Source organism: Phacochoerus africanus, chromosome 1, assembly GCF_016906955.1.
Source record: "Phacochoerus africanus isolate WHEZ1 chromosome 1, ROS_Pafr_v1, whole genome shotgun sequence".
Classification (NCBI taxonomy): domain Eukaryota; kingdom Metazoa; phylum Chordata; class Mammalia; order Artiodactyla; family Suidae; genus Phacochoerus; species Phacochoerus africanus.
In genome coordinates, this window is record NC_062544.1 from 119,055,386 (window position 1) to 119,069,242 (window position 13,857).

A 13,857-nucleotide genomic window follows, 5' to 3' on the forward strand; every position below is an offset into this window, starting at 1 on the left:
CAAGGTTCAATTCTCGGCCCAGCACAGTGGGTTAAGGATCTTGTGTTGCCACAGCTTCAGCTTAACTTGCAGCACAGCTCAGATCTGATCCCTAGCCCAGGAGCTCCATATACTTCAAGGCAGCCAAAAAAATAAATAAATAAATTGCATTTACTGTGTGAGTAAAAAAAAAAAAAAAATGTATGCTTAGTGGTCATGTATAAGAGTTGCAATTAGTATTACAAACAAATATCAGTCTCAGAAACATAATTTTGATGACAGAAACAGAAAAAGCAATGGGCATTTTCTTTAGAAAATAGTTTTGGCTCATCCAAAGTGTTAACACCTACTCACAAACAAACAAAGGAACAGAAAGAGTAAGCTTCAGGGCTCCTAATTATTCTTCAGGCCACAGAAACATAACATTTTTAGCCACTCCTGAAATAACTGAAACAAGCACCAATACTTTTAATGAGAATACCAGTGAATCTGAGTTTCCTCTGATACTATCTGACTTCATTGTCCCAATGATGAACACATTCAAAGCACCAGGATCACTTTAAGAAAACCTACAAAGAGGTTACTCCAAGCAGAATGAATTTTCAAAACTGAGTTTAGCCGTCTTCCAATCCGAAGAGAAAAAGGCCTTAGAAGTCTACTTTGCTAGTTAAATACACACATACACACACACACACACACACACACACACACACACACACAGATTTCCCTTCCCACTTAATGAAAACAGGACCCTTACAAAAATTAAAATACTGGCATCACTCAGCAAAGAATGAAAGCCCCCTTGCTCTCCTCCAATCACAGATGCCAAAGGAAGAGCTGATGTCCAGGCACTCCACTTAACTCACCATCTCCACCAAGCACAACCATCTGTGGCCTTAAATGCAATCACACAGCTCTTTTCCGATTCATAGTAAGGTGAGGCGGAAGTGTGCTCCACCATCCCAGGTGCTCTTGGCAGCCCCCTGCTCTGTTTCTTGGGAGATGCAGACAGCCCCACCCTCCCACACCTCAGATCCTGGCACAGCCCAGCCAGGCTCAGGTGTGAGCTGGGAGCGGTCTACCCCCGGCCCCGCTGCAGGGAGCTTACCTGAGCCCGAACAAAGAAGCAACACCACAACGTGGGGCACTCCGACCTCATCCACCCGGAGTCCGCCGCCCCTAGCTGCGGCGGAGCCCTCCCGACAGGATTCTCTAAGCACAGCAGAGCATGGTTTCCCTCAAGGAACTCCTCCCCGCCACTTGGGCGGCATGACAGGAAGTGACAGGGGGCCATCAGTTACATTGTCAGAAGCTGAGAACCGCACCAGCCCAGAGCTCCCCACCTCCAGCAGTTTCCTTGCCGGCTGCTGTGGCTGCTTTTTCAGAGCACTTTGCCTTCTGGCATTCAAAGGCACACCAGAAATTCAATTTCTGGCTGACAGTCCCCAGCCTGTAAGAATGCTCACAGGGTCCCCATCTAAAGCCATGCTGGGCATTCCAGCAGCTCTAAAAGGGCTTGCTGCCAAGGTATCATGCTTGCAGACCCTGACATTGGGGTGGAATGGATAGAGAAGGGACACGAGAACTCTGTGTTCAAAAATGAACCAAGAGTCCACTTGAACTTCACCCACAAGTGCGGGCCCTGCCTAGCATACAGAGCCCACACTAAATCCCAATTTCATAGCAACTCAACAAATGAGAGTGATGGACACACCACATCCATGCCTTCCTTTCTTTCAAATCTTCTCTTCAGAGCCCCTTTAAAAGAGTTGCTTCTGGAAACCTCCCTATCAGCTTTTCACGTGAATAACAAAAGACCTTAGATACTCTTCTCAGAGTTATTATGGAACCAACTTGTGGCTGATTATTTCTCATTTTAAGAACCGGGGATCTCATGCATGAACACCTTACCCTGGTCCCTTGGCCTCTTATGAAACCTAGAGTGTCTTATGTGAACTACAAGGTCTTGAATGAAAACTATGCCTGTTCAGTCCCTCCCCACAAACAAATCAACACCTTCCTCTCCCTGCCCAGTCGCAGAGGGACTCAAACCCAAGGAGACATACCTCCGGTGTAGCTTTCAATTCCTAATTTTTTTTTTTTTTTTTAGATCTCTAATGGGTAGTATTTGCGTTGCAAAAAATCTCTGTAATAGCAACTTTTAGCCGCAAAGATTTAGCTCAGGGTTTCCCAAGGCCTTTTTGCAAATGCACAGATTTTTAAGAACATCTGCCTGTCTCATCCCTGACTAAAGAGGGGTCCCAGCAAAGAGAGAAGTTCGTTTGAACAACAAACTTCAGTCCAAGACTTGACTTCAGAGCTTACAAGAAAGCAGGCTCTCTCCATTTTCAGGCCAGCTGATGGGCCCCCTACCATAGGGCCTCTAAAAAGGATCTTACATAAGAGCCCCACGGAAGGAGGCACCAGGCTCTGGTAGTACAAAGATGAACCAAAGATGACTGGAGAATAAAAGAAACACTGCCAGGAATCTGCAAAAGGTGTTGAGGGAGCCAAGAAATAACTAGGTTTGGCAATTTTTTTTTTTTTTTTTTGGTATTTTCTATGGCCACACTTGTGGCATATGGAGGTTCCCAGGCTAGGGGTCTAATAGGAGCTATAGCTGCTGGTCTACACCACAGCCACAGCAACGCAGGATCTGAGCCGCATCTTCGACCTACACCACAGCTCATGGCAACACTGGATCCTTAACCCACTGAGTGAGGCCAGGAATCAAACCCGCAACCTCAAGGTTCCTAGTTAGATTCATTAAACCACTGAGCCACAATGGGAACCCCCTTTTTTTTTTTTTTGCAAATGCATTTTTTATGGGGACAAAGTCTGGGAAGGCTTCTCAGAGTAAGAGACACATGGGCAGAATTCTGAGGGGCTTTCTACACAGAAGAACTGGCAAGGGCAACAGAGGCAGGGTGCAGAACCACATGGTGCTTTGGAAGAAAGGCAAATGCTTTGAAAGCACTGATCTGATGGGTGTGGGTTTTGCTTCAAGGAGCATAATGGGGGTCCCATCTGTTTGGAGAAAGAAGGAAGTGAAATTGCTATGAAAAGGCTCAGGCCTTTCAGGCAAGAAGTGGGTCACCTCAAGGGCTGTATGTGGTACCTATCTGGTCTGGCACCCAGGAAGCGCTCAGTAATGTATGCAAAGCAAGCAGTGATGTCCATAAAAGGTGGGCTTCAACTTGTCCTTGGGATTCCCGATTTTCCAAAGTCAGACTCCCCTCAGAGCAAGCCCAGGGCAAGTGGTGCTAGGGGAAAGGGAGGTGTTCCTAAAAAGGCCTCTAGTGCTAGCCTCCTGCATGGAAAAGGTCCTGATTTGTACAGGCCTTTAAACAACCTAAGATTAACCAGCTTTGGTAGCAACTCAGCTATTGAAGAATGTCAATCCCCTGAGGACTAAAGATGTCAACCTCCTATAAGCCCAGGTACTTCTCCTCTCCTGGAGGCTATTTTTTTTGTCTTTTTAGGGTCATACCCACAGCATATGCAGGTTCCCAGGCTACGGGTTGAATCGGAGCTGCAGCTGCCAGCCTACACCACAGCCACAGCAACGCAGGATCTGAGCCTCATCTGTGACCTACATCACAGCTCATGGAAATGCCGGATCCTTAACCCACTATGAGAGGCCAGGGATCAAACCTGCGTCTTCATGGATACTAGTCAGGTTTGTTAACCACTGAGTCATGACAGGAAAGCCTCCTGGAGGCTTTGGCAACAGCCTCTCCATAAAGTCCCAGCCACCAAGGCCAGGATCACCCCAATGGGCAGCCAAGGCAATGTGAGGTGACCACAGGGTACTAGAGTTTACCTCTTTCCTGGGGGAGGAAGGTTTCATTCACATAACTAATCCTAGAATGATTAAGCCTAACTTCCTGCTGCTGACTGTGAACGAGAAAGAAGAACCGAAACCCGTGGGCTGCAGCACTTCGTGGAAGAGGTGAAACTTGAGTGGGCTTTGGGGCAGGTAGCTGTGGAGGAGGGAGGAAGGGCGAGAGGACCAGCAGATGCCCTGGCAGGAGACACAGGGCACAGCCACAAAAGGGAAGGAAAGAACAGGGCATGGCCGTTTCCTCTGATGCCCCTGCTTTGACCAGAACTCCAGTAATGAAATCATCCAGGCAGAAGGCACCTCAGAAGAACATTTCCATAACAAGAGGCTCCTGCCCTGCAGGGCTCAAGTTCATTTTGAGCTTTGTAATGAGAGCTCAAAAAGGCACAGGGAGGTGAGTTTTCTCTATGTGGCATCTAGGATACTCTCGACTATTCAAACATGTATTTCTACCAATTTTTAAATTTTAAAAGTAACATGGTGTCATTATATACTACATTCAAACCACTCATCAGCATATGGTGGGAGTTCCCGCTATAGTGGGTCAGGTTGCTGAGGAGGTGTGGGTTCAATCCCCAGCCCAGATTAGCGGGTTGAAGATCTGACATTGCCACAGCTATGACATAGGTTGCAGCTATGGGCTTGGATTCAATCCCTGGCTCAGGAGCTTCTATATGCCATGGGTTCAGCCAAAAAATAACAAAGAAAAGTATATGGTGTAAAATGTGAATCTTCCCAAAGGCCCTGATTTTTCCTCTACTGCAGTCCCCTTTGCCAGAGGTACCCGTATCAAAGCCAGATGGAGATAAGAGGGTCGCAAACCTAAAGACTTTCAGGGCTAGGGCGTAAGGTATGTGAAAGAGGGGGCTTGACAGCATTGGATACCACTGACAATGTTTGCTTTAAGAAAGTTCCAGCTTGCTGCAGTCTCAAGGGACTAATGGCCCAAGTGAACAGACATTCAAAATTTTCAAGGGAAGTTAGAAATGGCGGGTTTTATATAAAAATCTCCCAATTTTTAAAAGCTTGCCACTAATTCACCATTTAAAAAAATGCTATACAAGCCACATAAAACACAGTTGCCAGTGGATTTGATCCAAGGGTCACTAGTTTGCCACCTCTGCTGGCAAACTTCAGACCTTTCCTTCTGTCTAAATGCAGGTAAGTTTGCTGGGTGTCATGTTTTATTTTTTTATTTATGTTTGTCAAAAATGGAGTGATGGAGTTCCCACCGTGGCGCAGCAGAAAAGAATCTGACTAGGAACCATGAGGTTTCGGGTTCGATCCCTGGCCTTGTTCAGTGGATTAAGGATCTGGTGTTGCCGTGAGCCATGATGTAGGCTGCAGATATGGCTTGGATCCTGTGTTGCTGTGGCTGTGGCATAGGCCGGTAGCTGTAGCTCTGATTGGATCCCTAGCCTGGGAACCTCCATATGCTGCAGGTACAGACCTAAAGAGACAAAAGAAAAAAAAAAAAACTGGAGTGATAACATTATCCTAGCATTTGCTTTCTTAACATCGTCCCACGTCAGCCACATTCTGGAGCCCTCTGCAGAGGGTGTGGAAGTAGCCCAGTTCACTAGGTCCTGCCCTATGAACATTCAGCCAACATAAGAGATGTTCTTGAAATGTCACCTCTAGGTTGCTCACTCTTAAGAACATAACTCCTGACACAGATATTAAAACATTCTAAAGCCACAATTACTGAAACCGTAAACAGTGAGTACAGATTTTTGATGTTTTATATATGAGAATCTAACATGTATTTTTTTTTTCATTTGATCATCACACACTGTCCCAAAGTAGGCCTTACTATTATCTCTACTGTACACATTTTTTAAAAATTGAGACTCGGAGTTCCCACTGTGGGGTAATGGGGTTGGCAGCATTTCTGGAGAGCTGGGACTCAGGTTTCATCTCCAGACTGGCACAGTGAGCTAAGGTTCCAGTGTTGCCAGAGCTGTGGCTCAGATCTGATCCCTGGCCCAAAACTCCATATGCCACAGGGCGGCCAAAAAAAAAAAAAAAAAATGAGATTCAAACATGTGGCACGGAGGGGAGCTGCATGGCTGACTTTAGAGCTCCTGCTATAGGCACACAGCGCCCAGAAAAGACCCCTGAAACCTGCTCCAGGATAGTCAAGAATGTGATGTATAGCAAAGGTTGACTGCAAACCACGAAAGGAGAGAAGGATCACTTACAAATGGGATAATTCGTTCCTCAAAGAAAAGATTCATTCTGAAGCCCTACTTCACACTCACCCCAAATAAATTCTATATATATTATAGTGAGATGTTAAGAACTATGAAATTCTGGGGGTATAGGTTCTCAGGGTATAATGCTTTTCTTTAAATGCCTGGGCTTGAATCATTTATATATATTTATACATCTGGGAAACTACCTATAAGGCAGCTATAGGTAAGCAAGAATGGTCCCTGTTTCCCCACACCTGGTGAAATAACCATGGTGGTGACAAACTTCTAGTGACCTTTAAAGAGACTGGTGCCAAAATGGGGGCCTCATTAGGACTCCACTGCAGGCTTCCTCATGTCACTGGAACTCCAAGCGATGTGTTTCCTGTGTTGTTAGTCTATATACTTTATGGCATGTTCTGTTGCGAAGTTTCAAGCAATGTTCTTACCAAAAATATTATAAGAAATATTCATCAGGGCTGTGATAAATTCATTTTCATAAAACAAAATGGTGAGATTTCAGCAGAATTACCTCTCCATTAAAAGTTGGTGACTAATAATGATTCTTTCCATTTAAATTTTTATTCTGGTTCCTCAATTTCTTTCCTATTTGCCCCAGAGAAGGCATAGATTTCGCAAAAGCTCAGAAGATGGCTGGAAAATTCAGTCTTTAACCATATGCTATTTGATGTCTTACACTTTAAAATAATTCCATAAACTGAGTTGAAAAGTAGGTGGTAACACAATCTCATTAAAATGAGATGGAAGCAGTGACCGAATTAAAAGTGTATATTGAACCTTGATTTAACCAAGTTTCCGCCATCAGAAAAGTGTCACTTCACAGATCTTAGGGTCTGAGGCTATTGTCAAATTCAGATTACGACTGAGAAAAAACAAAAAAAAAATATGCTGTGGTGGAGAGGGGAGGTACCGTAATACTCTTGGTATTACTAGGTTAGCCTGAAGGCATAATGCTCATCAAGTCAGTGAGAAAAAAAGAACTTCAAAGTATTTTAGAACCTGGGAGTTTACCTGCCATCACACACTTTTATTAGATACCTTCATAGCTACTCCTCAAGCCTGGAAGTGTGGTTAATCTAAGCAAAATTTCAACAACTACCCCTCTCACTATGAGCCATGGACAAACTGTGGCTGGGGGGTAGTGGGGGTGTCCAGACCCCATACCAGGCCAGTGTCAGCTGGATGCAAGGTGGTTTAACTCAAGACATGACTTCAACCACTTAAAAATGCTGATGCACTCCTAGAGCCCTGCTTAATATCCTGGCTCAACAAAATTACAAAATGATGAGAAGAATGTGGGAGCAGACCTGGCTGCCCAAGGTCAAGAATGAATAAATAAAAAAGTCTTCCTTTATAGTTTCAACACAAGAACTAAAAATAATTGAGGCTTGATCATGGAGGTCCCAACAGATTGCTAACCATGGCTCATCGTGAGGGTTTATTTGGCTGGTTTTGTTATGAGTAAAAGCATGAACGCTGTATTTTTTTCTTGCTAAACAATTCTGAACTTTTATAATCACATTACTCACATGATTTTGGCAACCAGTACATAGACAGTTACTTTAAAAAGGGAACAAAAAAATAAGGAAAGCTGTCTTCTGCTGTACCTTGCAAAATAGCCACCTGCCTGGTCAGTGCGGTTCTACCTCCTTTACAAACACAAGCAAGGAAGCCTGAAGAACTTCTGCAGGTAGCAGACTAGGGTGCTTGCAAAAGCTTGTTCAGTTTCTTAGAAACATGAGCACCCTGAATACAGCTTTATCAAAGGACTGTCAAGTCCTCTTGGTTAAACCATCAGTTAAAAGTGAAACTCCAACAGGTTGCTGACCTCTGCCCAATTCTTAGGAAAAAGAGTTTTAAAAACTGATTAGCTGATATCTATCAGCCAAAGGGTTTCTTTAGTTGGAAATGAAACTATTTGGCATTATACTGTCAAAACTGATTAGAAGTGGAAAACCTGAATATGAGGGGGGGTGGTGCTCCTAACACTTGAATACTTGAGAGGATATTTTTTGGGGGGTGGGGGCTGTGCCCACGGCATATGAAAGTTCCTGGGCCAGGGCTTGAACCCGCACCACAGCAGTGGCCTAAGCCACTGCAGTAACAATGCTGGATCCTTAATCCACTGTGCCACAAGAGAACTCCCTGAGGAGAATTTTTTTCTTCTCACTTTTTTTTTTTTTTAATTAAAGTATAGTGGATTTACAATGTGGTGCCAACTTCTACTGCACAGCAAAGTGATTCAGTCATACACACACACACACACACACACACACACACACACACACACACTCGTTTCATATTAAGGAGGATTTTTAAAAGTAATTTGCTTATATCAAAAAACAAGTTTTGACAAAGTAAACGTCTAAGTTAAAATATATAACAAAAGTAGAAATCATTCTTATTAAAAAGTTTCTCACTATTATTTTGATTTGAGATATCTCCTTAGGGACAATTTCTGGAAAAAACTGGCTGGCTGGAATAATGAGCAGTAAATTAACACGGGAGCTCTGTGATTTTTGGCTCTGCCATTTACTAGCTAAATGACCTGGTAAGTCACTTCTTAACTTTCTTGACCCTTAGCTTCCTCATCTGTAAAACAAGAATAATTATTCCATTTTCTTTCATGGGGTTATGGCGAGGACCATAGGAATCTAACTGATATGTATACGTGTTTAAAAGCAAAACAAAGGCAATGGGAACACTGGGGATCATTATACTATTCTTTTTGTTTCTATATAAGTTAAACTTTTCCATAATACAGTATTTTTTAAAAGACAAAAGCATAGTAGTGATTACTTATTTTTAATGCAGAAAAGGTAGTTTTTTGGTGTAATTATGGACACTGGTTCAAATTTTCCTCCAAGCAAGTTGCAAAGTTGTTATCAAATATGAAATAGTTTGATTTTTATTCTGATTTGTATGAGACCTGTCAACTGGGCATCTAAAAAGACAAAGGCAATGGAAATATTTGATTTCTCATTTTCCCTCTTCCTTTCAATGTGGGGTGGGATGGGGTGGTGGATGGGAAGGAGCTTAAAACTCAAGTTCTATTTATTTTTTAGATGTTATAATGCTGACTTCCCTGGAATCCTTGTGTCCATCTAAACAGTTTAAAACTTCTAGAAAATACCAAGAGACTGAAAAGCATGTGTGCCCCCATGACTCAGAATATTCGTTCTGCCTACACAACAGTGAAAGTAGTTGTTTCTGTTTTATTTTGTTTGGTGTGTATCTATGTGTACTTGAAGAATAAATATTGCCATTTTTCCCCTTTAAATCGGAATCAGAAAGGAACCACCAAAATACTGGAAACCAGTAAACCAAGCGGTAGATACTATGAAAAGGCTTCCTTCCAGCTCCCACCCAAGGGAAGCCAATTCTGGCTGGAAAGCTCAGTACCTCCTCCCGCTTAGGGCTCTGCCCTGGAGGCTGTCCCTTTAAATCAGACTTCCTGGTAAGGCTTGGAGATTTCCGCATGCAGCTTCCTGGAGACGATATAAGATAAACAATAAACTTTGCAGCAAAATCTTGGACAATAAACCCCACGTGGCCATACAAGAAGCAATTATAAGCAGTGACAATGGCTAGGGCATTTCCAACAGGAATGCAAATCTGTGATAAACATGGGAGAGACATGCCACCCCACACACCTGCACAAACTAAACTAATTTAAAAAATAGTTCCCAGCCTCTCATTAGATTGAGAAATAGTTGGCACTATTTAAAAAAAAATCATTGTTTATGAGAAAAGCAATCGTCTTACTTTAAGTGTGGCTGCCTATGTTTTTAAAATTTTGTTATTATTAAATTTAGTTGATTTACAATGTTTCGTCAAGTTCTGTTGTACAACAAGGTGACCCAATCACACACATTGCCCTGTACTGTATAGTAGGATCCCATTGCCCATCCATTCTAAATATGGTATCATACGGTATCTGTCTTTTTCTTTCTGGCTTATTTCACACAGTATGAGAATCTCTAAATCCACCCATGCTGCTGCAAATGGAATTAGTTTGTCTTTTTATGGCTCAGTAATATTCCATTGTGTGTGTGTGTAGTATATACATGTATATACATCTTCTTTATATATACATACACACATATACACATACACACATATATATGTATATATGTATGTATATATATGTGTGTGTGTATATGTATGTGTGTGTGTGTGTGTATATATATATATATATATATATATATATACACACACACACATACTATATCTTCTTAATCCATTCATCTGTTGATGGACATTTAGCTTGTTTCCACGTCTCAGCTATTGTGAATAGCACTGTTGTGAACATAGGGGTGCATGTATCTTTTTCAATGAAAGTTTTGTCCAGATATACCCAGCAGTGGAACTGCTGGATCATATGGTAGCTCTATATTTAGTTTCTTGAGGTACTTCCCTACAGTTTTCCATAGTAGTTGTACCACACTGCCTATTAGATGAATGTTGCTGTGTCCAAGTGACTCCATGAATTATTTACTCCATGTGTCTTGGTGATGGACATTTATTGCCCCTGGATACTCTGCAGCTCAATCTCCTCCCTACGATTGGGGAACACCCAACTCATGAGCCAGGGCCTACACTCTACCAAAGGAGATGAGGATACCACACATTTGCTTTTCCAGCTTCTCTTGCAGCTAGGGCATGAGAGCACAAAGCTAGACTCAGCCAGTCAGATACCTCCGCCCCAGACTTGGCATCAGAAGTTGGCATAAAAAGACTTGGAGATACTGTAGACTCTACTCTGGTGAGGGTAGCAGCAGTTCCAAGAAGAAGCTGTAAGAGTAGATCGAATATGTGTGTTCTATAATCAGTGTGGGTGGTGCAAACCATGGTATCTACACCTGCTCAGCTGTGGCAGCAATGTTATCATTGCAGGAAAAGTCTGGTAGTGTAATTTGGGTTGTTCCTGATTCCCTGATCTTTCCCAAATTCTTTGAGCTTCCTATATCCTTTAATACATTCATTTCCTGTTTAAATCAATACAACTGGGTTTTATTGCAAGGGATTAGTTCATGCACAGAGAACACAGGATGGGCTAAAGATGCAGTAGTCCAGAAACCAATCCCACAGAATAATTCTGGGTATAAGGGCTGAATGGCTTCCTCTCGCTTCAAATTCAACCCAAATATTATCCCTCAGCCTACAAGGCCCCATGTAAATTGGTTCCCATCTCCCTCTTGGACCTCATCTCATTCTATTCTCCTCCCTACTCCTAAGCTCTGCTCACACTTACTATTCTTCATCAGGCTCTTTCTTGCCTCAGGGCCTTTGCACTTGCTCTCCAGAAAACTCTTTCCCCCAGCTCTTTACATGGCAGCAGTGTCCTTCTCAGTGCCCTTCAGTCACCAGCTGGCAGGAAGCCTTCAAAGACCAGAATGTCTAAAAGACCACACCCCACCGTCTTATTCTTTATCATGACACCCTATTAATTTCCTTTCCAGCACACATCCTGTGATCAATTATTAATAACAACAGCAACCACCATTGACTGGAGGCTTGTTATATGCCAGACACTAGGCTAAACTCATTTAATTCTATGATCAACCTATGGGACAGATACTTTTATTATCCCTCATTTCTAGATGAGGAAACAGGCTCAGAGGGACTAAGGTATAGTCCAAGCATGGTAGTAATGGAACAGGGATTTGAACCTATGCCTGCAGTGTGGGCTAATTACTAGACAGCTCATTTGGGCGGTTATCTGACAGCCACAGAATGGGCCTTGACCACAGTGCAGGCTCTGGAGCCCCAAGACTGGCCCAGTTCTCATGGAGCCCATAGCATGGTGTTTCAGATCCTCCACCTGGTATTGTATCTACTACCCTTGGACCCTCCTCAGGGAAGAAAGGCAGCCGGCTTTATGTAAAGAGGGGCAGGATCCTTCATTCATCAAAGAAGTGCTCAGCTCTGTGCTCAAAGTGTCAGCATACAAAAATACCACAGAGAAAAACAAAAAGAAAAAAAAAATACCATGGAGGAGCTCACAGGTCAGGGGATGCAGACCTGCAAACAGCTTGTGGGCTCAACCTGCCACATTCCAGTCTCCGAGCACTGGGAACACAGAGGAAGCGTAGGGGACAATTCTCAGGACTCCGCTGAGTGAAAGAGCCATTCGAGCAGGTTGCTGGAAATGTGCAGGAGTTGTCAGACTGCTGGGAGAGGGCCCTGAGCAAAGGAGAGAGGTGGGGACAGCATGGCTCATCCAGGAAGTGGGGAGATGTTCAAAGGGCCGATGGAAGGGACAGGGTGGGAAGGCCAGGAGATGAGAAGGCTGGAACCAAGGCAGGAATGCTAACTCTGTCCTGTAGAAAATGGGGTGCCAAGGTTATTGGCAAGTTTGGGGACAAGAATTGACATGAGTAGATAAAAATTCTGTTTTGTCAAAAACAGTAGCCATGGCTATATAACACTGGAGATGATATATTAAAGTACACATGTATAAATACATGAGCTAAAAGCCAGGAGTTGCAACAACAACAGTGACAAATTCCATTTCTATGCTTCATGACTCCAACTCTTTGCTGAATGAGAAGTGAGATAAATTTGCCCTTCCAACAAGAGTTAAGCCCAGCCATCCCCTCCTCAAATGTGAAATTACACAGAGTTCTCACAACTGTAATTTATGGTGAAAAGAAGGAATTCCCGCGCTAACTTCACTTTGCAACTCCAATCCCCTCTGCCCAGATCCCCCAGTGTGCTAACAAGAACCTCACTTCTGGGTTGTGTCATCATTAAAATGAAAGGCTGATTTTTTGCTTTTTTAAAGAAGTATGAGGTTGAGGCCTTAAAGGGCCTCCTGTGTTGAATGAGAATCTGGGGTCTGCAGGAGGGGTCTCCAGAAAGACCCTCTGAGGCCAGGTGAGACCAGGCCCCAGGAAATGGTTTGCAGCCATGGAGATCTGAGGGCACTAAGGCCAGCCACGATGGCAAGGTCAGAGCATCTGGAAAGGAGGTTGGAAATCAATGAAGGCCAAACAGCCTGGATTCAAGTCCCAGGGCTATTGCTTATCGTGTGACCTCTGACAATTTACTTAAGTTCTTTGTGCCTTGGTTTCATCATCCGTTAAATGGGAATAACAAGCACACCTACTACACAAGGTTGTTGTGATGATCAAATAAGTCACTTAGTGCCTGGCACATAAGTAACAATAGCAACTTCTGGAGATGGTTTATGACAAACAATAAAATTTGCAGTAAAATCATGGACAATAAGCTCCCAGGTGGGACAACAGAAAGTAATTATAAGTGATGACAATGGCTAGAACATTTTCAGTAGGAATGCAAATCTATGCAAATAGCTGTTGCTATCATTATTTAACATACATAGTATTTCTTATATAATTATAACATATATTAAAAATAAAATTTTATTTTAAAATATCATATAACATTACATCTATCATTATCTAATATAGTAATGTAATGACTTCATTATGATCTGTTTTAACATAAGAAAGAATTTGTCAACAAAAATGAGTGGTCGGAGGAGCGCTTCCTCTGCAGGTTCCTGGGCAGTGCTTATGCAGTGACTCTTGACCACCTTCTGATATAGTGTCAGGGATATTAATATAGACCCTAGAGCCAATTTGCTGGGTCAGAGTCTGGGATTTGCCCCATATGAGCTTCAGGCTTAGGAAAGTCACCTAGCCCTTAAAACCTTAATTTTTTTTCATCTCTGCAAAGGGGATAACAGTAGTACCAAGCACTAGTGCTCAATTTTTCTATGTATTTTTCACACATAATCTTCCCAACAACCTGTGAATCACATACAGTGATGGTGTTCACTTGACAAATGAGAAA

General features: G+C 42.9%; 1 protein-coding gene across 6 annotated transcripts in view; it reads right to left on the bottom strand.

Annotated features, from left to right (window-relative positions):
• ARHGEF3 (Rho guanine nucleotide exchange factor 3) overlaps positions 1 to 13,857 on the bottom strand; it is a 341,554-nt gene that overhangs the window by 192,844 nt on the left and 134,853 nt on the right. For 3 of the 6 annotated variants that reach the window (XM_047777280.1, XM_047777328.1, XM_047777337.1), the window contains exon 1: positions 1,088 to 1,288. The exons of the other annotated variants lie outside the window; for them this stretch is intronic. In XM_047777280.1, coding sequence (XP_047633236.1) covers positions 1,088 to 1,273 — 186 coding nt within the window. In that variant the 5' untranslated portion in view covers positions 1,274 to 1,288. Of the gene's footprint in view, positions 1 to 1,087; positions 1,289 to 13,857 lie in introns of those variants that run through there. 6 annotated transcript variants of the gene reach the window in all.